Source organism: Phyllostomus discolor, chromosome 12, assembly GCF_004126475.2.
Source record: "Phyllostomus discolor isolate MPI-MPIP mPhyDis1 chromosome 12, mPhyDis1.pri.v3, whole genome shotgun sequence".
Lineage (NCBI taxonomy): Eukaryota > Metazoa > Chordata > Mammalia > Chiroptera > Phyllostomidae > Phyllostomus > Phyllostomus discolor.
Genome location: NC_040914.2, coordinates 40,058,217 through 40,085,588, shown reverse-complemented (window position 1 = coordinate 40,085,588; position 27,372 = coordinate 40,058,217). Strand labels below are relative to the sequence as shown.

The 27,372-nt window shown below is 42.5% G+C and overlaps 1 protein-coding gene across 11 annotated transcripts in view; it reads right to left on the bottom strand.

The window, feature by feature from the left end:
- The window catches only part of AKAP13 (A-kinase anchoring protein 13), a 223,929-nt gene that overhangs the window by 161,612 nt on the left and 34,945 nt on the right, over window positions 1-27,372 (bottom strand). For 10 of the 11 annotated variants that reach the window (XM_036013131.1, XM_036013126.1, XM_036013123.1 and 7 more), the window contains exon 2: window positions 5,793-5,836. In XM_036013131.1, coding sequence (XP_035869024.1) covers window positions 5,793-5,825 — 33 coding nt within the window. In that variant the 5' untranslated portion in view covers window positions 5,826-5,836. Of the gene's footprint in view, window positions 1-5,792; window positions 5,837-17,853; window positions 18,550-27,372 lie in introns of those variants that run through there. The other variant, XM_036013122.1, reaches the window with a different exon arrangement.

Sequence of the window (27,372 nt, the reverse complement as noted above, 5' to 3'; positions counted from 1 at the left end):
CAAAACAAAGGAGACGGGTCTCTTTAAAGACACTTTTTAAGTTTCTACCCACCACCTGTGCAATGTCTCTTACAGATTACCCTTCACTGTATGCCCACTACCCACTTTGAAGTTGCTGTAAAGACGGAATTGTTCTCCCTCAGGCTTCCCAGGCAGCTCCTTCTCCTACATGCTCCCCGCTACTGGCACCATACCCTTCTCCCTCTGCCTCCCTACTAGCATCCTCAGTGGTCATCCCTGTGTTCTTCCTGTGGGACAGCTTCATCACTCTCACACCCCACTCGGCATGCCAGAGCAGTGTGGTAACAGGCCTGCACCCGTGGCAGTCCCTCACTGCTCTTCCTCTACTCTGCACCTCTCCATCAATGTCCTTTGGGTACTTCCGTCAGCAAGCCACCCTTTATCATTGTGCGTGGTCAACAGTTCCCCAGTTGCTCTCCACCTTACTGTGTAACACCCCATATTCCCTATATCAGTGCTGGCCAGCAGAACTCTCTGCAATGACGGAAATTGTCTACATGTGCACTAAAATCATAGCCACTAGCCATGTGTGGCAACGAAGCTCATTGCAACAGAGAAACTCGATTTTTATTCGAGTTCATTTTAAGTGATTTAAATAGTCACTGTGGCTAGTGACTACTGTCATGACCAGAGCAACTATCTCGATATAATCTCATCTCCAAGTATTCTCCAGGGTGAACTAACTGTCCTCTCCGGTCAAGTCAGACCCCTCACCACCCCTGATAAAGCACACCCCTGCCTTACCTCAAAGGCTGGATTCACTTCTTTTACTCTGCTCTTTGCTCTCTCCACAGCTGGCCAATCCAGGCCAATAGAGGCTCCGTCTTTCCTGCAGGCTTCCCAGTCATTTCTTCCGATATCTCATTTCTTGCTCTGCTATGGACCATCACTAACTATACACATATAGCTCACCTAGCTCTTGAACATGTATTGCTTATGCTGTCATTTAACACCTCCTACATCCGAGCCCCTGTGAAAGAATCTATTCCTTGAAGAACAGATCTTCCACTGGCTTAACGGGTGCTTCACAAATACTTACTGAGTGAATTAAAGGTACAAGAATATTACATTTTGGTCTTCCTAGGATAGTAAGACTTCTCTAGGGCCAAATGGAAGTGTTAACTCCAACTCCGCTTCCCACAATTTTTCAGATGCTTGAGAAACACCAGTTACTGTATAAGCATCCTGTAGACAGGCCCTGATCGATATATCTTCATCTGCTGTGAAAATGCCAAGGAAAAAATAAGGGAATGCTATCTGCAAATGCAACGCATACGAACTTCCAAACAAATTTCTGGAGACTAAAAAGTCCAACAAAAGGAAACTGAAGTTCTTGGTTTATAAAATCATCAAAAGCTAAATTGAGGAACACTTGATTTCCTTATTTCTTTTGGCACTAGAGATAAAGTGTCCTTATTTAAACACAGTCTGCAGATCTGGCTGGAAAGAGCCACCAGTCTACAAAATGTTGGAGCTGACCCATCAGACAAGTATTGTTAAGGCAATGGCAGGTAATTCATTTAAGAGATCGGCATGCAGATAACGCTCTCTTTGTGAGAGCGATGTGTAGCCTAACAGCCCAGCAAGAGGCCTAGCCAGGTTATTTCAGCTCCAGCTAAGGAGGCACATTCCGTAGGAAGAATGATAAAATGCAAGGGAAAACGACTTTTGTCTTCCCAGAGGGAGACCTAGAGATGTGTTCAGTGGACTACAGAAAACAAATTTATACCTGAAGAATCTGAAAAAATGCACCCCAAGTTTTCTCTCTTTCAGCACATTCTTATGGTCATTTTAGTTAACGAATCATCAGCAACATAAACCTCCTCAGTCAGTGTGAGCCACGGCCACCCGCCCTGGAGTACCATTAGCCACAAAGTGCCAGTGCCCACAGAACATTCTGGAGCCAGGAAAGAACATTATTCTAATACAGAAAAGCATCAGAGAGCTGCAGCAACTGTGATGTGCAAGAAAAATGCTTTTCTGTTACAAGGCCATGATGGGCATTTTATGTGTCGTTTTATGGGGTGATGAATGTATGCGCAGTGAATGATCTAACATGTGGAGACAGATGTAAAAACAGCTACAGGCATGTGTGGTCCCTCTCCCTACACACACACACACACACACACACACACACGTTAGTTATCAACTGCTTAACACATAACAAACTGCCCCCAAAACTTAGTGGCTTAAGACAACCAACATTTGACCCAGCAATTCCACTCCTGAAAATATATCTGAAGAAACCAGAAACATTTCAAAAAAACTATGCACTCCTATGCTCACTGCAGCGTTATTTTCAATAGCCAAGATCTGGAAGTAGCCCAAGAGCCCATCAGTACATGAGTGGATAAAAAAGCCATGGTACAAAATCTCATCTTTTGCAACAGCATGGATGGACCTGGAGACTATTATGCTGAGTGAAATAAGCCCATCAGAGAAAGACAAGCACCATATGATTTCACTTATATGTGGAAGCTAATGGAACAAATTAAACTAACAAACGAAATAGAAACAGACTCATAGACAACAGAGAACAGACTGACAGCTGTCAGAAGGGAGAAGGGTTGGGGGACTGGGTGAAAAAGGTAAAGGGATTAAGCAAAGAAAAAAATGGAAAAAACTCATATGCACAGACATGCAAAAAACAATATACAATTTATTTTTTACTCCTTTTTCCACTAAACAGGGATTCCAAGTAGTATCTGTAAACTATTCTCCAATGTGTCTACAGCCGACAAAGACATTACCTGTTCACTATTCTGAAAACAGAGATCACTGTTATCTTTTTCAAATATTCCTTTCTTCTTCCAATCTTCCCTTTACTATTATCTTCCTGTTATTTAGCCCATTTATTGAGTCTTCAAGCCAACTAATGGCCTGCCGCTTGTAACACCAGCTAAGCTCTTTATTTGCAGATTCTGCTACCTGACCGGACCTATCACAATCCCCATGAAACTTTAGGCAAATCCCTCAACTGGTCTATAGCTCGGTTTCTTCACTCTTCCAGAAGACGGGGCTCAACCACCTGGAAAACACAGTGATTCCCATGACCCATCAAACTGTTCCCCTGCATAGACCTGACAGTGGGACACTCAGTTGGGCTCATCGTCACAACCAGAACAATGATGACGGGAAAGGAAGGGTTGCCTCTGGCATGTGAAGTATGGGATTAATCCAGGCCTCTTTATTCTTGACGCCTATTGTACCTTATAGAGCTTCAGGCCGGGCCTGATCTCTTCTAGAATAAGCCTGGAACCTAAGATAAGAGGCATCCAAAGACCCTTTCCTCTTCCTTCCCCTCCCCTTCCTTCGGAAGTTTAAAAATCTTGCTTCCTTTTCAGCTGTTCGTCTGGGGGAGGATTTGTTTACTGTTGCTAGTGTCCAGTTGGTAGGTTGCTAGGTCAGTAGAGCTTAGTGTGTGGGTGGTGTAGGGCCTATTTTGTTTGCTTTATAAATAAATACCAACATTTGTTTCATGTGCCTGCCTTTTTCTTTTATCATCTGACAGCAGTCCTCATCCCCTGCCCCTTCTGGGAAAAGTCTGTGCTTTTATCTTGACAGTGAGAAGGGGTATGGAGCCAAAGGGCACATGTACTGTGTTCATAAAAACATATTAGCTGTCACGTAAACAAGTGGCTCAGACCGTAAGTCCCATTAGGACTAGAGGTAGTAAGTAATTCAGGACTCAAGAGATAACAGGCACTATTTCTAGTATGACTTTCAATTTGCTAATGACGAGGTGAGAGACTGGTTATCTGTACAACAGAACTCTATCAGACATGCTGTACAGATTTCCTTACAACTGCAAAGGGGAAGCTACCCATGCACAATAAAGACATCATTAGCACATTTATCCTTGTCAGCAACACCTTCAATCACAAAGATGGCACCACTAACTATGCTGGGCCCACATAAAGTAATTAATAAAGAAACCTGGGAAACAAACGAGCAACTTTAAGAAAAGCAGTTGTTCTGTTAATAAGAAGGTCAGCTTACTAATATTTTATATAGCCTTGTCTAAACTGTATTTCATTCATTCACTCAACAGATGTTCACTGAGTGACTACTATGTTCCATATTAAGTATGGCTGTACCTGTTTAGTTAAGAATTACATTTGTTCAAAAACCCTGTGTGTACCCACAAGGGCAGAGACAACATTCTGTTCACACCTCAGGCAACGAACCACTCACAATGTGCTCTCTGCTCACATCGGCCCTTTCACTCACATTCAAGGGCACACCTTAGAACAAGGATGTCCCATGTCAGGCAGATCCACTATGCAAAAGGTGCTTCCAAACCAGAAAGAACATTAAGGGGGGAAATGAACAATCACAGCATCTCCTTTACATCTCCACTGCCACTGGAACAGATAAATTCTGCTATGCAAAAGCAACACTACAATAACCAAGGGATCAATACAATACACCAATAAGGGCATCATATATGTAGCATTCCTGCCAAAATTAGGAGAAAGCATCGTACAAACCAAAACTCCTACAAAGTAAATGGCTTATAATATTCCAAAACAGTCCACGTGACAAAAGACAGAGAAGCAGAGGAACCACTCCTGATTAAGAGACTAAACAGACATAAATACAACGTGGAATCGTGGATTAAATCCTGGATTGGGGACAGGGTGGGAGGAGGATGCTATTAAGGACATTACTGGGGTAAGTCCATTTGGATATGGACTTACATTACATTGGAGTATTACATCAATGTTAGAATTCCTGTTTTCGTTCATTGTACTGTGGTTATGAAAGAGAAATGTCCTAGTTCTTAGGAAATATATGCTAAAATATTTAGGGGAATAGGGTATGATGTCTGCAAGTTTCAAGAGATTCAAAAAATATGTAATACAGAGAATGATAACCTAATGTGACTAAATGTTAATAAGAGCTGAACAGACGTGAGTTGTATTCCTGCAACTTTTCTGTAAATCTGAACTTATTTCAAGTAAAACATTTAACATTTTTAAAACACGTGAAATGGAAAATTAAACTCGGGTCGCTTATTTTTAAAAAGGACTTTATGCAAGTCTCTATCATTAAGTGCTATGAGAATTGTGAGGGTTTTTTTTTTTTTTTAATATTTCTCAGGATCCAGTGTTTTTCATTATTTACTAATAGTTTTTCTTGCTGATGATACTCACCCTTAGCAGGTTCAAAATACAAACTGCAAGAAAAACTTCAACACACTCTTTTTGGTTTTTTTGTGTGTGTATTACGTTTTTCTCTAAGAGCAGAGAATTAAACACCTCACCCATGGACTGTCACTTAACAGTCACTTTTCTTCATCAAAACAGCGTTAAGTCCCTGTGACCTGCCTGACTTCAGATGGCACACCAGCTTTCACTCAGGCTCCTAGAGTCAATGACAGAGCACCACCTAGCTGCAACACAGGGTAATGCACACGGGCAGTAGGAAGACCACACTACCTTTACAGAAATGCACTGGAAGTAAAAGCCACAAAATCATTTTGCAGAGCAATGCAATTACTTTACATGTGCATCTTATCGCCCTGACTAGTTCAGCTCACAGTCTTGCAGGTATTATATTATTTGTACTCAGCTCAGAACCATGCACATATTAGTCATTTAATATTTACTAACTCAAGTTCAATTTCTGAAGTTTGTTATGCCAATAAATTCATGTGTACATGGTTAAAAATTCCTCTGATAATAACATGACAGCATAGCGGGGTTTATTTTAACAAGTAAACAGGATAGGTAAGTACAAAATGAAAAGAAATTTTGTGATTTACTCACATATAGTGGAGCTTGCTGTGGATTAAGTTTCATGACCCAGGACACTGAAAAAGAAAAGGGAGAAGAAATAAGTAAGAATAAAATTAAAAGTTATCACCAAAAATATAAAAACCACCTAAAGTCCTAGATGCCAAGCATGGCTGCCTGAGCACAATCAGAAGTCTGAGATCACCGGATACCCAGCCAGCTTTCCTTAGAGGTTTCGGAAGGCACGAAGGTCAAAGATTGCAAAACTCCTTGTAGCCCAGATTCAATCTTTTCAAGTGGAGAGAAAAATTTTCTGATTGAAAAAAAAAAAAGAAAGAAAAAAGGTTTCACTGTCACCAAAACCGTTTCAACCACCAACAGGATATTAAAAGCAGTTTATCACTACAGTAAAAACAGTGTATGTTCAGTTATGCTTTATATAATCCCTCACCCTTACCCAATGTTGCTCCCAGCCCCACCAAGGAGCATGGGGAAAAGAGGGTGGCAATTGTTATTTAAAAAAAACAAAAAACAACAAACAAAAAAACACCTGGCCAGATAGTTCAGTTGGTTAGAGCATTGTCCCAATATGCCAAGGTCATGGGTTCAATCCCTGGTCAAGGTACATAAAAGAATCTATCTACCAATGAATATACAGATGAGTGGAACAACAAGTCGATCTTTCCCTCTCTCTTCCTCTCTCTCTCAAATCAATGAATAAAAAAGGAAGAAAAAGAAAGGAAAGAGGGTGGCAGTGGACCACTATACCTTTTCTTCTCTGCCCTACTCTCAGGAAAGGGAGGCTACAGCTGGCTTCCAACTTAAAGTTGTTGCCCTCTTTAAAATTAAAAAAAAAAAACTATCATTACTTTCACTAACTGAATTCTCACAAAAATCTTATGAAGAACTTTAAAGTAAACTTCCAAGATTGTATAATACATTCCTGAATATTAAGAATAGCATGTTCTTCAAAGTTGAACTTCGTTATTCATCTAAGCTAAAATATCATGGTCCAGAATCGTGGACTGCAGAAGGTCAGGTCCTTTGCCAAACACCCTAAATTTGAGAATAAGCTGTTTCCATCTTCACAAGAGTCAGAGAAGCAGGCCCAAGTAATTTCATTATAATTTGATCTAAAGAAGTATCTTACCCATCTGTAATAGGTAACTAAATTAAATTAAAGCACATACTAACCAGCAATATAAACAGTAATGTACAATAATTCATATGTGCAAAAAAAATAGATAAAATCCCACACTTTGTGTTCTACCAGATCACAAAATAGCACTAACAATTCACTGAAATCCAAACAGAATAAATACGTTATCAATGACCAAATGTTTAGAATAAAGGGCAATGCCTTAGAGACAGCACATAATTCAAAGAATAAAACCCTCTCAATTTTAAAGTTTTCACAGGTCTTCCAGTATGGTCAGGATGTTTATGTCTGAGATTAGGACTCACTTAAAAAGCAGTTAACATACTTAGGAAAAAAAAAACATAACTAGGCTGCTATACCACTGACCCCCAATGATGAGTGGGCTTCAATGTTGAGCCACTGGACCAAGGCAGGAGGATGCTGACGGCCAGGTGGCTTCCCCCACCCACAATGACTGACAGACCACCTTTGCGCCCGCCCCAGGTCATTCTCTGGTGCACCCCACACACTGTAACAGACTTCCTGGCTCAGCGCTCTCTTTCTTTCCCGTCTGCCTTCATTTAGTAATTTTGCATCCTTAGGTGTTAAGATCACCTGCAGAAATGCACCATGAATGTCAAGCTTGAGAAGTGTAGCAATAACTAAATCTTGTAGTAGGAAAATAAGTATTTCTAGTCCATTAGATTCAAGCATGGATTAAAAAGAGAGATTGAAGCACTTGAGTAGTTTTTCAGTACATTAAAATCCATTTAATTTGAAATTAAGCTCAGCGTGCTCACTGGCCTTTTAATCAGCTTTCCAGGTCCTGTTCAGACTTGCCTGGGACAAAGGACTGAAAAAATCCATAAATTTATGAACCAATTTGCCTGAACTAACTCAAGTATTCTTGTCATCACAAGCAGAAGAAATATTAGTGGAAACTGAAACATGAATTAAAACCTTGGTAATCCCCATAAGGATTGCAGAAATCTATGGAGACATACTTGTGACTTACTGGTCCTCTGATGCTTCTTCATTTGCCAAGAAATTTAAGATGACTATGTGTGTGAGGACCACAAGCATCAACTTCTCTGAGTGGCTCCCACTGCATCTGTACAAAAGAGCTGGTGAAACTCAAGTGGCTCTAAGGAAGGGCTGATGCCACCTGATCAGTTTGGAATAGTAAACTCTCTAAACCCAGGCAAGTTGTTCTGATATCAGGATTAGACAGGAATGACAATGTGCCTATCCTTCTACACTGGTCAAAGGGACAGGTCATTGTTGTGCTGGCAATGCAGGCTGTTGGGAGAATAAATCTGTCGCCCTGACTGGTATGGCTCAGTAGGTTGGGCATCATCCTGCAAACCAAAAGGTCACCGGTTCAATTCCAAGTCAGGGCACATGCCTGGGTTGTGGGCCAGGTCCCTGGTTGAGAGTGTGCAAGGAGAAGCTGATCAATGTTTCTCTCACACATCAATGCTCCTTTCCTTCTCTTTCTCCCTCCCCTTCTCTCTAAAAATAAATGAATGAAATCTTTAAAAAATTTTTAAAAGCATAACTCTGTCATTCAGTAGCAACCAGCTAGAGCTCTGAGGAGTCATAAATCTGAGGGATGTGAAACAGTAACAATCACAGTAATTAAGTATTTTTATTCTTCCCACATTTTACATTTTTCAAATTGCTCAAAAAATACAAATTTAATAGCTTACTGTTGTATAAAAACAACAAATTCACCTGATGTCAAAAGAAGACTCACCCAATTTTTAAAAAATGTTTCCATATTTCCTTCTTCTCTTTGTTTTTATTCTCACCCAAGGACTTTCTTTTATTATTAATTTTTTTAGACAGAGAGGAAGGAAGAGAGAGAAACACTGATACAGGAGAGAAGCATCAGTTGGTTGCCTCCATATGTGCCTGGACCCAGATCAATCCCTCAACCCAGGTATGTGTCCTGACCAGGAATCAAACCTGCAACCTTCCGATTACAGGATAATGCTCCAACCAACTGAGCAACACTGGCCAGGGCAAGACTCACCCAACTTTAATGCAACTATCACAGCTACACAAATCTACATTCCCTCATGATGCCCATGTGTATGAAGTCCCAGGGTACTGCTGCTTAGAGAAGCAAAGACTGGCTATAACCTCTACCTACACTTTAATATCAGCTATCTTTGGCCTGTTTTCATAGAGTGCAGTGTGCCAGAATTAGTCAGCATTGGGTGTGCAGTGCTTTACAAAGGTTAACAGTAGCAAAGTTTTGGAATTTTTTTGTAATTCACGCTATCTGCAAAGGACTATGTAGAAATGCATTCACTGCATAGGATCACACAAAAACTTAGGGATGAAGTGACATGGCAGTTTGACTGGTTTGGGAGAAGAAAGCACTTCCAACTACCAAAGTGTCTGGAAAAAAAATTACACACCTAAATAAAAATTGGTGTCCACAGCAAGGGTCAAGAAACATTTTCTATAAAGAGTCAGAAGGTAATTATTTCAGGTTTTGCAGGTCAGATAGTCTTTTGCAATATGTAAATGAAGGGGTGTGGCCATGTTCTAATAACACTTCCAAAAAGGACAAAGGCTAGATTCAGCCATTGGGTCATGGAATACCAACTTCTGGTCAAAAACTAACAAGCTACCTAGCCCTGACCGATGTGGCTTAGTTGGTTGGGCATCATCCCACAAAGCAAAAGGCTGCCAGTTCTATTCCCAGTCAGGGAACATGCCTGGGTTGCAGGTTCAGTCCCAGGTCAGGGGTGTACAAAAGGCAACCAAGCAATGTTTCTCTCTCACACCCATGTTTCTCTCCCTCCCTTCCTTTCTCTCTAAAAACAAATAAATGTTGTTTTTTTTTTTAAAAAAAAACAATAAGCTACTTTTTAAGTCAAGGAAGCAGTGTGTCTTCATTCAACAGGTATATACATCTCAAAAAATTTATTTTCCATTAAAAAACACTTCTCAATACAGGAAAGGCATAAGGTGCTACACCATATTTTCTAAACAAGAAGTCTAATTAAGTGGGTAGGCATCCCAAGTTCCTCACTGATTAACTTTGAGCAAGTCACTTAACTTGTCTGCTTCTTCCTCGTCATGTGTATAAAGAGAGAGTTAACTCCTGCCTATGCTGTGAAGCTGGCGAAAAACTAAGAGATAATCCAAGTGAAATGCCTGAGCACACTACCAGGCACAGAGTAGAAGCCACAGTTTCTTCTCCCTTGCAGAGCTTCTGGGTCTTAGTGGGGACTACCAAGTAAAATACACTGAAAACCATAAATGGTTAAATGAAAGGCTTCAGGCACGCCAGAGACGTATTTCTGTCCTAAAATACCTTGGTGGGTAAAATACAATTCAAATATATAACAAAATAATCACAGGCAAGAATCTGAAGGAACAAATACCAAAATGTTAAGTATACATATTTCTGGGAATTACAAGGAATTTTCCATCCCCAAATTATCGGTTTCTTAATCACAACTATTCAAACAATGAACAGATAGGAAGTCTGTAATCAGGAAGAAAAGATTATGCACAGCACATCTGTTTTAAGTCCTCAGCCATTCAATGTATCACAACTGAACAAAAAATGAGTAAAAAGACATTTTTCCCTACATGTGCAAACTGAATATACAATTAATGGTCCCCAAAGCTAATAAAGTAAAGGCAATTAGAACAAAAATGTGTGTCTCAAACTCACTATTCTTTGGCCATACCCACATACTAGAGAAGATTTTAACAAGAACTCCACAATTAATGAAAAGTCCATGGTTTGACGGGGGGGGGAGGGATCAAAGGCTCCCAACACTGTACCAGGTAATTATCCTGCAAACTGCAAACTCTCTTGACCTGTTAGCTTGGCAATCTCCACCCATTTCCTAAGAACTAGCTGTCCAGGTCTGACAAACCGATCACTTCAGTGGACATGGTTTTTGTCATCCACAACAGGGGAGTTTCCAAATGTACAAAAAAAAAAGATGTGCAAACCACCCCCTACCACCACCCTCAGTCTCAATATGAGGAGTGCAGCTGTTCAGGATCTAGCCAAACATAAGCAGAAAATTTTTACCTACAGGATACCTGCATGGCAGACTGTGCTCCAAACAGATCCCCACGACCAGGGACCCTGCTAAGACTGCACTGTAATACATCCTTCGGAACCCACAAACACTTGGGGTGAGGGCTGACATGAAAATGACAATGCATACTCTGAATTCTTGTACAACAGTCAGTGTTCAGCAGTTCCTCCAGGGAAATCACAGGATCCAAAGACTCCTTCATTCCTGAGAAGCCTGGGCTGGTGGCTGTACGCAAGTTAGGTAGTGGTTGGGGTGTGTGCAGGGAATTCTGAACCACGGAAGGAAAAGCAGGGTCTAAGGGCCAACAGGCTTTCCTGGTGCAGACAGAGGTCAGGTTCTACAGAAAGTGTAAAAGACTACATGTACCAAGTATTTCCTAAGTAAGGGACTGAGAAAACTGTGCAGGAGCCTCATGAATGTCTGACTCCTTCTGCACTCATGAGGCCTTGCAGACCCAGCCACACCAGAGCTTCCTGCCCGACCACAGTCACCCCATTGTGTTTGACATCACTGCCAAGGGTGGGCCCTTGGGGCACATCTCCTTCAAGCGGTTTGCAGACAAACTTCCAAAGACAGCAGAAAACTTCTGTGTTCTGAGCACAGGGGAGAAAGGATTTGGTTTTAACAGTTCCTGCTTTCACAGAACTGTTCTGGGATTCATGTGCCAGCGTAGGGACCTCACACAGCAGAGTGGCACGGGCAGCAAGTCCATCTAAGGGAAGACATTTCGATGATGAGATTTTCACCCTGAAGTGTACGGGTCCTGGCATCTGTCCATGGCAGACACCGGACCCAACACAATGGTTCCCAGTTGTTCACCAGCACGGCCAAGGCTGAGTGGCCAGATGACAAGCATGTGGTCTCCGGCCAGGTGAAGGATGGCATGGGGGTTGCGACAGCCATGGAGCACTCTGGGGCCAGGAATGACAAGACCAGCAAGAAAATCACCGCTGCTGACTCTGGACCACCTCAAGAAATCTGAGTTGCATTTTCTCTGAACCACCAGACCATTCCTTTGTAGTTCAGGAGAGCACCCCTTGACCCCTATCTGCTTGGAATGTTCTATAATCCTCAGGCTATCGCTGCAGTTCATTGAGCTCTACATTTTCTTTACCTTTTCCAAGTCTAGCTGGACTGCAGGATTAAGTTTATGGTTATGAAAAGGTAGAGAACAACTGTCAAAACACTGCATTAATTAATAACCGAGCTTTAGCATGAATCTCAAACATTGGTGCACCTAAGCATCATCTGGAGACCCTGTTAAATAACAGCGATTCTTTTTCCACCCCACCCCCTCCACGTCAGGAGAGCAGACCTGGCGATGTTTCTGCTTTGGAATCCCGGCCCACACTTTAGGGAACAAGGGTGCTGAGACCCATTACATGTCTCGTTTCTCTGACAGTACAGTTAGTCTTGCTCTGTCTCAGGATCACATGGCATGGTACTCACTAATCACCACGAAAAAAGCAAAGCACTGGTCACCAGTGCGGTGAGACAGGGAGGGGGACCTCCAGCAGGTGGGCAGGACAGGAAGAGAATGAAGAGTCCCATAATACAGGACAACGTGGACAGTAAAAGGAAACAACACAGCAAATAAAAAAAGTAAAAATAAATTAAAAAAAAATAAACCATCACATTCACTCTTTACTTTATTCTTTATCAATGCTGGATTACTCAACAGGCAGAACAATCCTAAATTTAGGGCAAACATACACACGCAAATAATCAAAATAATTATCGTGGAATAAAAAAATCAGAACTCTTCTCATGGTAATTCAGAGAGAAATTTAATGTAACTTAAAAATCAGAAACCTGACTTTCTTACACTCATCTCAGAGCCGTCTTTGAAACAGGAGAGTACACCACAACCTTTTTTGTGGCCCTCCTTCTCTTTACATATGTGCATAATATCTGCCTCACACTAGGTAACCTTGTGGCTCTGAGCCCCAAGAATACTATATGTGCACAGCTAGTTGCTGAGCTTTAGGGATAAATACCACCTGGCACCTACCAACTTAATAAGGAACACACACATGTAAACAGATAGTTATATTGCAGTATGACAAATATAATAATAAAACTTTTACAGGAATCAGGAAGGAGCAATAAACTCTCTGGAAGGTGGAGGCCCAGGCAGAGCTTACTGGAAGAGGCCACCCCCAAGGCAAGTTCCGCAAAGTGGACACAAGAAGAGAAGCACAATGCAGAAGGAACGGCATGCCAGGAGTCAACACAGCACCGTGAGCTATTTGTTTTACGTTTTTTAATTGTATTTTTTTTTCCGTTACCACTTAACCTCTTATGCCCCCTTCCCCCTGCAAGCACCACACTGTTGTTCACCTCCATGAGTCATTTTTCCTTTTTGCTCAATCCCTCCACCCTCTAGCGCCCCCTTCTTGCCAACTGTTAAGATCTATACAGAAGAATGAGAAGCGCAAGCAGGAGACACGGGGAGAGGAGTCAGAAGAGGCACCCATGTGAATTCACATACCTCAAAGCTGCATGGCCTTAGAAGGCAAAGAAGGAAGACAGAAGAAAACATACAAACCACTGTGTACAGATCTACCCTAAAGAAATCACAGCCAAACAATGGCTATGGCATTGCTCAACAAATCTCTGCTTTGTTTTTCTTTTCTTTTTTTTTTTTCATTTTTTTAAGCTCAGCTCAAATTTTCATCCCTTCACAAGCCCGGGTTCAAAGATTCACAATAGGCTGCGCCGGAAGAAGTCTATAATCACGCAGCCTGAACTCAAACCCAAAGAGAGCAATGGATCTGCTGTGTGTTACAAACAGTAAGGCCAGCGGGGACCCCACTGCAGCTCCCCTGAGGTACTGCGAGGGGAGGTTGGCTTGCCAATCAACTTCCACAGGCCCTGGGGTCCGCATCCTAAACGCTGGCCAAATCCCATCAGCCACAGAACTTTAGAATGAGAAGGGGTCTCAGAGGTGCCCCCAGCACCCTTCTTCCCCAAGTTGGACTCACTGCCAGTCGGCCTGCCTCTGCTTGCAGACTCGAGTGCCAGGGCCTTATCAGCTTGAGAAAATCTCCCCATGCTCCACCAGTACCTCTGACTCAACCTTCCTAAGTGCTATTTACATTCTGTGGTTCCCCCTCAGCGATGGCAGTAGTAAACAATCTTTGAGAGAGGCTCTTTGGGGGGTACCAACCTGTTTCCCTTAGGAAGTTCTAGGAGATGGCACTAAGATCTGCCATGAGTCAAGACAGGGAGAGAAAGGCTCAAAAATAAAACGTGGTTACAGTTTTGGGGACACATTAACCCATCTTAGTTTTTCTAGAGCTTCCAACCTCCCAAGCTGAAAGGTGGGAGAGCCCTGCACCCTGGGGCCCCTAAGCCCAGACCCTGCATCCACAGACACACATGTGCATCTTAGAGATTAAGCTCGACACCTCTCCCCTGCAAAAAATTCAGTATTATATTTATTTTACACCGCCTCTCTGCAGGCCACTGATGAATAATGAAGACACCAGAGGAGCAGATGACTGCGGAGGCCTCATGCAGCTTGTAATCCACACAACCTTCTAGCATCTAGGAATTCCTAACAAGCCTTAGCAGAAAAATGTAAAGATAAAAATGAAAATGGCAATATAATTCTGAGAAGGACACAGACTTGGATTTCAGTTGTAACTGACTGAATTCCTGGGACAAGTTACTTAAGTGCCAAGCTTTATTCCCATCCGTAAAATGGGTGAAAAAAACAAGACTAAAAGATGTGTGTAAACCACTTAACACAGTGATAAGCAATAAGAAAATACTCAGTAAGTTCCTGTTCTTATTGCCTGGTAGGAGCACTAACCTTCTATCACATTCAACTGCCACGTCTCCTGCACCATCCTAGCTGCTGAGCTGCCCCCTAATTCTAAAGAAAGGGTACTGGTGAGGGAAATGCAGACCCCACCCCGTCCAGAGACGGTGCTCTATTAAACGTGCCCTACAACTCTGGCAAACTCTCAGAAGCCATCCGTGCTCCCCACCCCCCCTTTTGCTGTCTGTGCCCAGTGTTTAGGGCATCATCTACACAGCTGTATTAGCGCTCTGCTCCCCTCCTGCACCTTCCATCCAGCTTCTGCGCACGAGCTGCGTGCACCGTGCTCAGTCCCGTCCTCACCCCTCGGTTCATGACAATGCCGTCTACCCTTGATGATTTGGGCATTAGGATTATTGCTGATAGTCTAACCCACACAACCTGTAATAAGTCACATAATGTATTACATTTTTTCTCTTTTTATTTCTGTGCCTGCCTTTTCTCCTTAACTTGTTTATTTTAGTCCACCACACTGCAGATGTCTCTAGCACTCCACACCCCCGCTGCTCCTGCTGCAGCATCTGGCACAAGCTGGGCGCCCAATAAATACTAAAGAAATACCTGACTGATATGAACAGCAGAAACAGAAAATAATCAGCATTCTTCTGTACCGTCTGATGGCAAAGGACCCACAGCTATAAAAATCAAAATCAAAATGTCTGAGGTCAGTCTAAGTTTAATCTATCTAGTAGCTTATTAAAGGCGGTATGGATCCTGCCAAGTATTAAGAACCCAGCCTCCTCAACGTGCTGAATGGGCCAGAGAGGTAGAACCGGAACCAGCGTGGGGGACGCAGCGGCACCTGACTGGACAGTCTCAGAGCAGAGGGAAAGGCCGGGAGCTGCTCAGCACTGTGCTCAGGCTCACCCTCGGTGGCTGCTGTCCCTAGGAAGAGGAACACAGGCACCTGTTATTTCAATTCTCCTCTGGTGTTCAACACACACAGGCTTGTGGTTTCCTGCAAAAATGGTTTATGCTGCTTTGCAAAGACCTATGTGGAGAAGAAAACTCCAAATGGTGGCTCGTCCACTGGCGAGACTTTTGCTCCCAGCTGTATCCTGTTATCCAAAGGAAACGGAACTGCAGGCTGCCAGGAGGTGCGACACAGGAGAGCAAGGCCGTAACTTCAGTGAGTGCTGACACTCTTATCCCTACGGTTATAAGAATAAGAGACTTTAAGTTTAGAAAAAGTCACACACAGCTGGGCTTCATGTAAATTAACTTCAGAGGGGGTTAAAATAGATATCCGGTAAAGAGACTGCCAAATTCATGCCTTTGTAGGTCCTTCATCCTCCAAACACCAAGCAGCCCAATGGATTAACCCAAGTAATTATAAATCATTCGGAAAGACTAAATATAGGCAGAAATGTGGACATTCCTGAGCTGGATGACCTCACCTGGACAAAGCCCAGCGCCTGGAGAGGCTACTCCCTTAGGAATTACTGCAGTGACACACAGCCCAGCTTCTGGACACGTTAAGGGACAAAAGCACTATCAGATTATCCTAAGTGGCAGGCAGAAGAGGTGTTAGAAACAAATAACAGAAATGTTTCAATGTTTTCAATTGTTAAAATGGTTATTCTGTCACAGGAATTTTGAGACATTGTCTTCAATGAAACAGTCTGTTTCTCCACCTCTCAACCAGCTGGTGCTGCAGGAACCCGAACCTGCTACGCTCAGAAGTGCACACACAGTAGAGGAAGAAGAGGACGTTTGTATGCGTTTTGAAAATGGTGATTGACAAGAGCTGTGGCTTATTCTGCTTGGCTATTAATAGAGATAATTCACTTTCAATTCAGACATACTGCCTCGCAAAACAAACACAATGTGTGGCGACAATACTAACATGATGGGTAAGATTAGATCTCACCTGAGTTTAAAATAGACTACAAGGTTTTAAAAAATCATGGTCAGCAGTTTCTCCTGCCTTGATCAATTCACTGAGAATGGTTTTAAAAGAATGATTAAAAAGGCAGTTTTTCATCAAATTATTGAAAAGTTACTGCCAGTCTACATTTGGTACTATACCTGCTGTGGAATTGGAAATAACATTTGGTACTATACCTGCTGTGGAATTGGACATAACTGATGCACGAGAAACTTCAGAGATTACTCCCTGAATTTCAAACTGTCGGAATTCCTCTGAACAGGAAACTCTTAGGGGGCCACATATTTTAATAATGTCCCAAACAATGCAGAGATGGAAAATTAATTTCCCCAGCTGAACTAAGTTAAAAAAAAAAATAAAGTTGTCATGAGAAAGACAAACCCATTGCTTTAAAACATCTGAGCACCTCCCGCTGTGTGTGAGGAGATCAACGGCACGAAACAGACCTGCACGGTGACTGCCATTTTCGGTGAGAGCAGAAACAGGCCCTACGACTGTGTGTGTGCATGAGATGCTGAATATGTAACATGTTTAAGGGAGAAACAGACCTCTACCACACAGTACCCTTTCCTCTAAGTTTTATCACTTCGAAATTCAGAAAAGGTGCTCTCATAAAATCCATGGTATGGTCGAAAGACCCAAGAGTCATAAAGCACAGTTCAACTGAATACTTTTCCTGAGAATCTTTACAATATATATTTTTTTTAATTTAGGGAAAAAAGAATGAAGATCTGCAAGCACACTATCCTACAAGGAAAGTTGTCCCCTTGCAGGTCTTGCTGCCTGGGAGTGAGGGCAGCAGTGAGAAGCAGGCGCCTGTGTCTTCAAGAGAGCCCAGGCCATCCAGAAAGCAATTCAAAGTGGAAGGGGAGGGGAAGAAAGAGGCAGAAAGCGTGCAAACAAGGGATGTATGAAAGGCAATACAGGGGACTCATCCAACTCAATGAATACTTGAGTGTGTGCTCCAGGCAGAGACTGTGGACAGAACAACAAACTATAAATAGTCCAAATAAACTCTCCAGAGAGCTGAGATCTTGGCTGACTCGATACATAAATTAAATAGGCCCCACTCTGGACCGCCCCCAACACCCCCTACACACAGCACACAGTTGGCTCAGTGTAGGACAGTCATTCATGGTTAGAAGACGGCCAAAATCCAGACTGACCTGGAAGACGGAAGAACCAAGGTTGCTCCAAAAATCTGTGTCACACCTTGACCATCCAGTGCCAACTGATGAGAGGATGGACTGCCATGACCACTGTACATCAGCAATGTGGAAGAAGGGAACTGAAGTCCAACCCCTTGCTACTAGCTCTAGGGCCTCTCTCCCCGGTCAGAAACTGAGTTAACCAAGCACTGGCCTCTAAGAACTGCTGTAGGTCAACTCTGCGCAGCACTGCTGGGATACAGCGGAGACACCACAGAGATGTGCTAAGGCTTTGTCTGTCACTGACAGCAATCCAGTAAACAGGCACACCTCACTCAGGACACCTGACAAGGAAAAAAAAAACAGCCATGCAAGATGGGAAACCAGGAAACAAGAGTCCTTACTCCTTACTTGCCCAGCCATAGCCGAATCCTTAGGAAGTAAGATCCCACTTGAATAAAGCACCACTTTGGAAGTTTCAAGTTAAAGCCTCAGAAATACCAATTCTCTAAGAGGAAAAAGGTGTTTTCAACAATCAAACTGTTTGGGTCCAAACAGTTGTCTTTGTGGCTGGCTCTCCATCAGCAGGAAGCAGAATGGTAAAAACCACAGGCCAACCCAGTCCCAGCCCCTACCCCATGAGATAAAAATTCACGGGTCAACTTTTTTCATAGTTTTAAAAAACATATTTCTAATTCCTCTTTCTTTTCCTTTGTTCCCCTTCCCAAATGCTGGTACAACCAAACTAAAGATCATGTTCTGAAGTCAGCTCTCGAAGCTTTAAACAGAACGCAGCTGCTCCAATACTACTACAGGAAAATGCTAAGCAAAGATGAAGGCTACAGCCTGCCTGCTGGCTCCATCCCACGTTGTCCTTGCCCTGGGCTCCTCCCTCCCTGGCCTGGCACGTGACATTTCTATGGAGAGACCTGGTCATTTTCTATCTCATCCGCTCGTACAGAAATAGGGACACTGAAAATGTTCAGAGAACAGAGTGCAAGGATAAGCGACAAGCTCCAAATATACCAACTGATCTCACCCTCTTGTCACAAGCTGCCTCCTGGCATGAAAAATCCATTTCTGAAACTCAAGGGCGTCTTAAAAACTATGTCCCACCCACCACTCTCTCTTTCTCAAACACACACTGGACACATACCAGGTGGTAAACATATGTACCCCCTGGCTTTCCAAACTCATATCCCTCGAGAACCACACAATATACATGTAACTAACGGACAGATAAGTTGCAGCCTCCTGTCTCACTCAATAGGTGTTCTTCTCGTTGGTTCATCCAGAAAGTGAACACTCTAATTCTACAGTTCTGACATCTTACGGCTTATCAACTACCAACATCATCTTCACTGGCACTTACTCTGTTCCAGGCACCTGCTAATCCTCACATTAATCCATTTACAAAAGAAGAGGTTCATGATTAAAGTTACCTTTACAAAGTCACACAACATGTAAATAGCGGGAGCCAAAATGTGAACCCAGATCTGACTCAAAAACCCATGCTCTTAACCTCCAACTACTACATCACTGCCTCTAGCTTGCAGCGAGGCTCCTGACCTCTCATACTGTGAATGGACAGAGCTGGACTGTACGTAGTTGTGAAAGTTCCTCCTATCTCGAACACGCCATAATGGCACACCCAGAATACTGGCTACCTTAGGTACACAAACGAGACAGGGTGACTTCATGAGTTGGGGACTGAACACAGTAGGACAAGAAGGACGAGTAGTTCTTCTCATTCATTTAAATGGAAAAGTCTTGGTGGAGGATGTAGTATTTCACTAATTAAAAGACTGAAGGCAGAAGAGGAAGGCAGAGACGTAAGCTTGTTCAAGGCCTCTCGGCAGACTATTCATCTGCTTCATCTCTCCCCAAACCTACCGTTGTAAACTAACTTACGGATGTGCCCTATTCTGTTTTTCCAAAGTAGTAGATAGTGGCCTACAGAAAAGTCAGCTGCATAGTTAGCCAACAAGTAAAGCAACTCAGCAGACCAACATGTTCCTACCCACATTCAAATGGAAATGTTTACAGGCCTGAGAATCAGCTGGGGATGGACTCCCTTCTGCACAAACACAGGCTAATATCCGCCAGCTGCAATCTGCTGCTCCCAACATTGAGTTGCTGTTACATAAGAAACAAGAACTTCTGAGAATGGTTTCCCTCTAATGTGTACAAAAATCTGGAATAATCAAGCTTCAAAACCAGTACCCAAGGTTAAAGACAGTGAACACAGAGTCTTTCATGTTCAAAATTGCAGTGAAAGGCAATGATACTGTTTTTATCAATACTATATTAAATTTCACAAACTGTAATAAGGAGTAGGCCAGCCTATCACTGCATGGCATAGACTGAAAAGGATACTGACTTTTCATACAGGAAATTAGCAGTCTTGAAGTCTGCTACAAAGCTGAAGAGAAAAATCATAAAACAAAGCAATTACAAAGCAAGATGGACAGACTACAGACACATACACCACAACCTTCCTTACAGACCCTGATCACTATCCCAGGTCAGAGCGAGGAGCAAAGAGAGCGTGCAGATAAGAGCAAAAAGAACACCCCAGAGCTGGGGAATCTAAAGACTCGGCTATGAAGTCTCCAAGGAGACACTGCTTCATTCACATTCAGATATGGGTGAACAACGGCCTCACCACACACTAGATGTACAATCTTGGGACCTCTGAGCTTCACTCTTCACCCTGTAAAGATACATGAATAAGAAACTACCAGTTTCCAACTCCCTCTGCAAAATCCATTCCTTGAAACAGAATGGCACACAACATGTGCACAATTAGAAATGACCTAAAATAATTGGTTATGATGAAACCAGAAGGAAATCAAAGGAATAAATAATTATGTAGAAGGCTTATTACTATACAGATTTTTTTTTAAAGCTTCAAAACCTCCTGGGAAGTAGCTATTATCCCCATTCTACAAATATATGGACATCGGATTCAAAGAACTTGTATAAGGACACCCTGCTCAAGAGTGACAGACTCTGCAGGCACCCGGACTCCAAAGCTCTCTCTTTGTTAACTCTCGACTGTGCTACTTCCCAGACTCTGTAACCAGACCCCTGACTCCTGCGTAGGACACACCCTGGGGCACACACATGGATGGGCACAGGGACAGGAGGGACAGGCAAGGGAGAAGTCTACATATTGATGGTCACTGGTCTGATGAAGCCTAATACACAGTATTTAACAATCAGCATGCCTCATCAGTGCACACTAGTTGTGTGTCAGTGTAAAAGCATGTATTTGTAAAAGTGATGAGGTCAGAATCAGAGGACTCTGGCTGCCATGTTTCAGCCGAGGCACATTAACGACGACTCATTGCCAAGTGACTCCCAGCAGTGCCACCAACATCATCTGGGAGAGAAAGGCAGAGACCCAACAAAAGCCTCCCCAGAGGCTGCTCTCTGCCAAAGCTGATTCGGGTGTCAATAGAACTCACTGCCTTTGATGTAGCCAGTCCAGCTCAAATGCATCAGTCTCCTTTTTGCCCTTTCTCAGAAACAAGAAGAGGGTAGCAGGGAAGGAAAGCAAAGAAGAAAGGCAAAGGGAAAAGCAGCACACACAAAAAGGGCCAGTGTTCGCTGCAGACCTCCAAAAGAAACCAGCCCTGGCACGTTTCAAAAAACCACCATATTCCACCATTTTGTGCAATTTAGTCTTGGCTGCAACTTAATCTCCCGATCTCATAACAGTGCGATCTGTAGGGCCCAGAAAGAAACACTACAGGGGTGGAAATCAGTCAGGCTTGTCAAGACCAGACATTTGGGGGAAAGTAGGCCATTCGAGCCTCAAGTCTTCCCAGGCCCCACACTCATCCTTTTCGCTTTTCTCGTTATAAACAACGTCAAACAGTAATGATTTCTTTCACCAAATTTAGGAAATGTTTATCCCAATTCCTTCAAAGAGTTTTTTTCTGTCCCATTCACTGTCTCTTCTCTCTCTAGAACTTCAATTACATGTACACTGCTGACCTTTGTGAAACTGCCCCACAGGTCTCTGGGGTTTCTGCTCATTGTTGTTCAATCTCTTCTCTCTCTTCCGATCAGATCATTCTTTATTGATCTAAAAGGTCAGTGATTTCTTTTTTTCCTGTCATCTCAGTTCCGTTAAGCATATCCTGTAAAAATTTTATTTCAGATCATTTTTCTCGTTTCACATTTTCATTTCTGTGCCAAAATTGCGTAGTTTTTCATTACAAACAGTTCTTCCTGAGTACAGCAAATACTAGCTGAGTATAGTAAATACTAGGATAGAGTAAATCCTTATCTGTTCAATCCAAAATTTGGTCATCCCGGGATCGATTTCCATTGTGTTATCTTCAGAATGGGTCATGTTTTCCTGTTTCTCCATAATCTGAGTAATTGTACACTGTACCCTGGATATTGTGGTGACTCTGGACTATACTCTATTCGTCCAAAGGATCTTAATTTTTGCTTGCCTTAGCAGGCAGTTAACTGAACTCACAGGGCAAACTTCTGGCTCTCAGATGGCAGCCAATCTCCATTCAGATGAAGCCATACATTCGCTGTCCCATTCATATACAGACAGCTTGAAAATTCAGTGATTATTCCTGGAAGGTGAGATTCTGGGTGATTTCTGTTTTTCTACTTCAAGTTCTAAAATTCCCATAATGAGTTAATTTCTACATATTTTGAATTTCCATAATAAGCACAAGTTATTAAAAGTCAGGATAAGGAGGATACTTACTTTGAAGGGATACTTAACAGTTAGTGGGTTTGTCCCCCCCCCAATAACTGCTTAAAGTAGATGCCTCACCCCTTGAAGGGACCTACTTCTACCTGGCAAACACTCAAATCTCTTTTCATGACACGTTGACTTAGAAAGGTCAAGTAGGGCATTCACTAAAATGAAACAATGCAGTCACAACTCCAAGTCATCCTTGACCCAGGGCTACAGTTCTGTATTAAAGGCAGACATAGTACGTGGAAGAGCCTAACATAAAAGCAGATCATTTTGTCTGCTACCGTGCAACAGAGGCCTGCACTGGGCAAGTCTGAGGAAAGAACTATGTCCAGGCAGAGGGACGTCCCGATCTCAAAGGAGTCAGGGACGACGACAAGACACCACGGTGCTGAGTCAGATAATGCCCACCCACTTCTACTGCGGCTCCGAGTCTGAACACAGATGACCAGCTTCGCCCCACTGCTTCTCAGCAGAATGAAGGGTCCTCTCTTCTAAGGCACTCTTAATGGGCTCTCCCCACTCTTTTCTTTTTTAAGCCTTTAAAGGTCTAGAATGTATTTTCTTTAATTTCCTGTTCTCTAAAGCACCTGGCACAATACCACACCACAACAGACCCACAATGGCAGTGAGAAAAATCACTCACTTTCGAGGTCAAATAGACCTAGATTGGAATTCTAGGTGTGCCTCCTGCTATCTTAGATAAATTATTGGTGAAGGTTGATTAAAATGCCGATATCAATTATTTCTATGACTCTGAAGCAATTCACTTAACTTCTCTAAGCTTCAGGTTCCTGGTCAGTCAAAAAAAAAAAAAAAAGAAAGAAAGAAAGAAAAGCAGATCATACTTTCTTACAACACCTTCAGGAGGATTAAGCAGAAAATGTAAGTAGAAGCTTAGCTACAGTCAGTGCCTGGCACCCTGTAGATAATAAATCACGGTTATTGTTATAGGTGGTGACTGGAATGAGCAATACACCTCTCCAGAGCCATAACCTCGTGGACCTTCCAGGGAAGGTTCATGAGCTCCGGAAGAGCTCATAGCCAGTAACTTCCCATGAGGTGACTGGACTCACCCTGGCAGCAACAAGCTGCAAACCCGAGCCGTAAGAAAACAGAAAGTGGGGGCAGTACGTTTCCTATACACTCTGAGGCACTGCAGTCCTCATCACTTGGATTCTGATTAACAAGGAGCGGTCAGGATTAGTTTTCATCTCTGGCACCTTATTAAGAGTCCAACCCAAGGCAGAAAGGCCTGTTTAACTAAAATGTTCAGTGTGTATATCTGGGTGACTAAACAATTAAACACTTTTGATTCTGAGAACTTAGTTTAGAATGGAAAGGCAGCAGGTTATGATTCTTTACACCAAAAATGACCTCAAAGCTTAGAAAAATGTCATGGACTACAAAAAGGGCTTTTCTATTCTTCTAAGTGTGAAGCAAGACAAAACAAGTAAGGAAGATCTAAAACCTAATGGTCAGGTGGTGGTGTACAAAAGAGAGTACATCAAAGAAATCCTTATCTATTTTATTTCCTCCTTTTCCACCAATGAGAATGAACTTCAGGCTACATGAACTAAAAGAAGTAACAGCAAAGAAAACTTTAACAGTCCAAGATATGAAGAAAGTGCCAACATCTAACTGAAAGGAGTTTGTCACAGGCCAGAGAGAGATACTTTCTGAGTCCTAAAAGATTATTTTAGAACAAGAGTTGGAAGATTAGTTTGCAGTAAAAAGAAAAAAAATAGATTCCATAAACTGTAATGAACTGAGTTTATCTGAATATCAGACACAAACTGGTGAACGGCTGGTCTGTGAGCCCCAGAAAGGGAAGCAAGAAGCGAAAACCAGCATATAGTGACAAAGAAGACACACAAGAGTTCCGTTTTTTTCCTAGCAACTTTTTTCATCCACTGGACTGATAGCGTGTCTAAATTTCAACAAACACCTCCCATGATCTCCAAATCTCCCATTATATTCTTGGGAGCAAAAGTGAAGACATCTGGTGGCCTCCGATATATGACTAAAATTTAGATTTTAGTATGACCAAAATTCTCTCTCCTTCAGCACATGCTTCCTTCCCTCTGTGCTTCTAAAGCCACAGGCTGTCCCTCTGGGCTAAAGCAGGCACTGTTCCAGGAGTCTGGGGAAGCGCTGCAGGAGGAGGAGACTGTGCCCCACCTCCCAGCACGGCCATCCCTGCCCCTGTAATGGTTTCAGCACCAAGGTGGACTGAGTAACTGATGCACACCTACAGGAAACAAGGTTTGCATCATAGGCAAATGCATCTCTTCCCCATCCCACCTCTGTCCGAGACTGAAAAGCACTTTATCGAGGTCTGGAAATCTCTAATGACAAAATGATTACATAGATAGACTATCTAAGAGCCATTAAGCATTCTAATATACTGAAAGTTAGACTGAAGATCCAAAATCCCTGAGTGGCTGAAACGAGATACACGAGAGGCCAAAGGTACCAAGATGAAATACGGATACAAATGAATCCAACACTGCTACATCAAAACACCCAAGGGAACAAAGAGGAGAGAGAGGACACCTATCATATTAGCATACACAGAATGAGACCTGTGACTTTGGTAGCCAACAATCTCTCCTCCATAACAAGATGAATCAAGGTTCTTGGGTCAAAGAAGGGGATAATATGGCTCAATTTCTTGATAGCTGTTAAAAGAGACCAAATGGAAAAAAAAAAGTGAATTTGCGCTTCAGAGAGCTTCGGTGAGTTATTCAAGATAAAACAGTTATTAAATGCTCATGTCAAGATAATGGCTCGGGGTGGAAGGTGTGATGATGATAAAATTGTAAAATCAATGTGGTGACTGTTTCAGAACTCTGAATACACTAAAAGGCATTGAATTGTGTGCTTAACACAGCTGTTAAGAGAGTTAAGAATCAAACCAAGGTCCATACCCTTTTCCATTTTACTGAAGAACTCTTTCTTTTTTAATTTATTATTATTTTAAACAGCAAAGCAGAGGCTCTGCCATTTTCTGACTACATATCCCTTGTTTTGGCTACCCCTTTCCCCATTCCTTCCTTACAGTTCAGAAAGCAGAATCAAGAACATAAAGTCCTGTCAAGTAGCACAACAAAAGCCAATGAAGTCACGGAAACTATGGCTCAAGTCTTCCCGCACGTTGTTTGATTTGGCCTTGACTTTGCTCCCAAACAAAAAAAAAACTCTCATTTACCTGACTTGCATTTCCAAGGGTTTGACCAACTTGCACGGTCTATAATAACAGTATCCAACACATCCAACACACAAGTTCAATGCCATCAGTCCCCACTATTTAGCAACTCCATTTTTCTGGCTTCCTTACAGAATTATAGCTACTTCTATCCAGGTCACACAACTCTGTACTTTATACATATTAGAGTGGTACTTCTGTGACCTCTAATTACCTAAAGCCCACAGTCATTTAACATATAATCAGAGTTCCTACCACGTGCTCGGAGACATACCAGGTGCAGCGGAGAAAATGCTGAGTCCTCTGAAGGTTCATCTATATTCTCAGAGGGCTTAGAGTCCACTGAGGGACAAACATCAAACAGTCACACTAATAAACACAAAGGCGCAACAATATTACAAAGCAGAGTTACCTGGTCTTGTGGAAACAGGCAACAGGAGTCTTACCTGTTTGGTAAGTCAAAGGAAAGCTTCCTTGAGAAAGGGACTGTTTGGGCTGAGAGCGAAGAAACAAGCAGCAATCAAGGAGAAGAATCTTCCAAGTACAAAGAGCCTAGCAAACCTGAGAGTAGGGGAATATGAAGGATTAAAAGAAAACAAATATGGTGGAAAAAAAAAAAGAGAACAGGAGGGAATACTGTGAGATGAGGATGGAAAAGAGTGTAGGGACCAGACCATTTTAGGGCCTACTAGACCCCATCAACTATTTTGGTCCTTATTTTAAAAGTAGGAGTCATGATTACATTTCTATTGTAGAAGAATCGCTTATTTACCTAATGGACAGTACAGGGAACAAGGCAGGAAGGAACTGGATACAGGGGCTCCAGCTGGAAGGCGTGGCAATAATTCAAGTAAGGGCATATGGCTAGGGCTGGGGTGAGAGTGATGACGATGGAAGAAGGGGGAAGACAACAGATAGTAAGGATATTAAATGCAAAAACATTTGCTGATAAATGTATAACTATAGGAAGTAGGAAGAAAGGCGTTTGAAGGATGGCTTCTAGAGTTCTGCCTTGCATGACACAGGCCAGCAATGGTGCCATTTATTGAGAGTGGAAAAGTGAGCATCGTGGGTTCACGCATGCCTGACTCTTTTCCCAGCAGGACTTCCTGTTCTACGATGGTCATGCAGCGGATCCCCAATACTAGTTAACAGATTTAGTACACACTGGTGAAAACTCTATCTAAATGACCTCCCCCTTGAGTCAATTTTCTGGAAAAAGTCCAGCTGAGCAATAGAAAAACAGTGTTCATGAAAACCACTGTAAAACTTAGCTACAGGTGAGTGACTATCACACATTCCAGTTTAGAAGGCACACCTCAAAAACCCCATGCTAAAATACCAGGTGGAGTCCCCCCAGACACCAGAGGGCTGTAATGGGTTACATGCTGGATTTCTGCTCCCAGTACCATACCCTTTCCCAAAACCTCTTCTTTCTTGCATTAAATAATCAAGCTATTATAACATTCCCTGATAAAAATGGTAAAACACCAACTATCTCACTTTAATGTTGTTTTGTATACTTGCTGCTAGGATACACTTAGCTTCTGAGACCCGTTTCTAGGAATGACAGCATCGAAGCTGAAGCCGAAAGGAA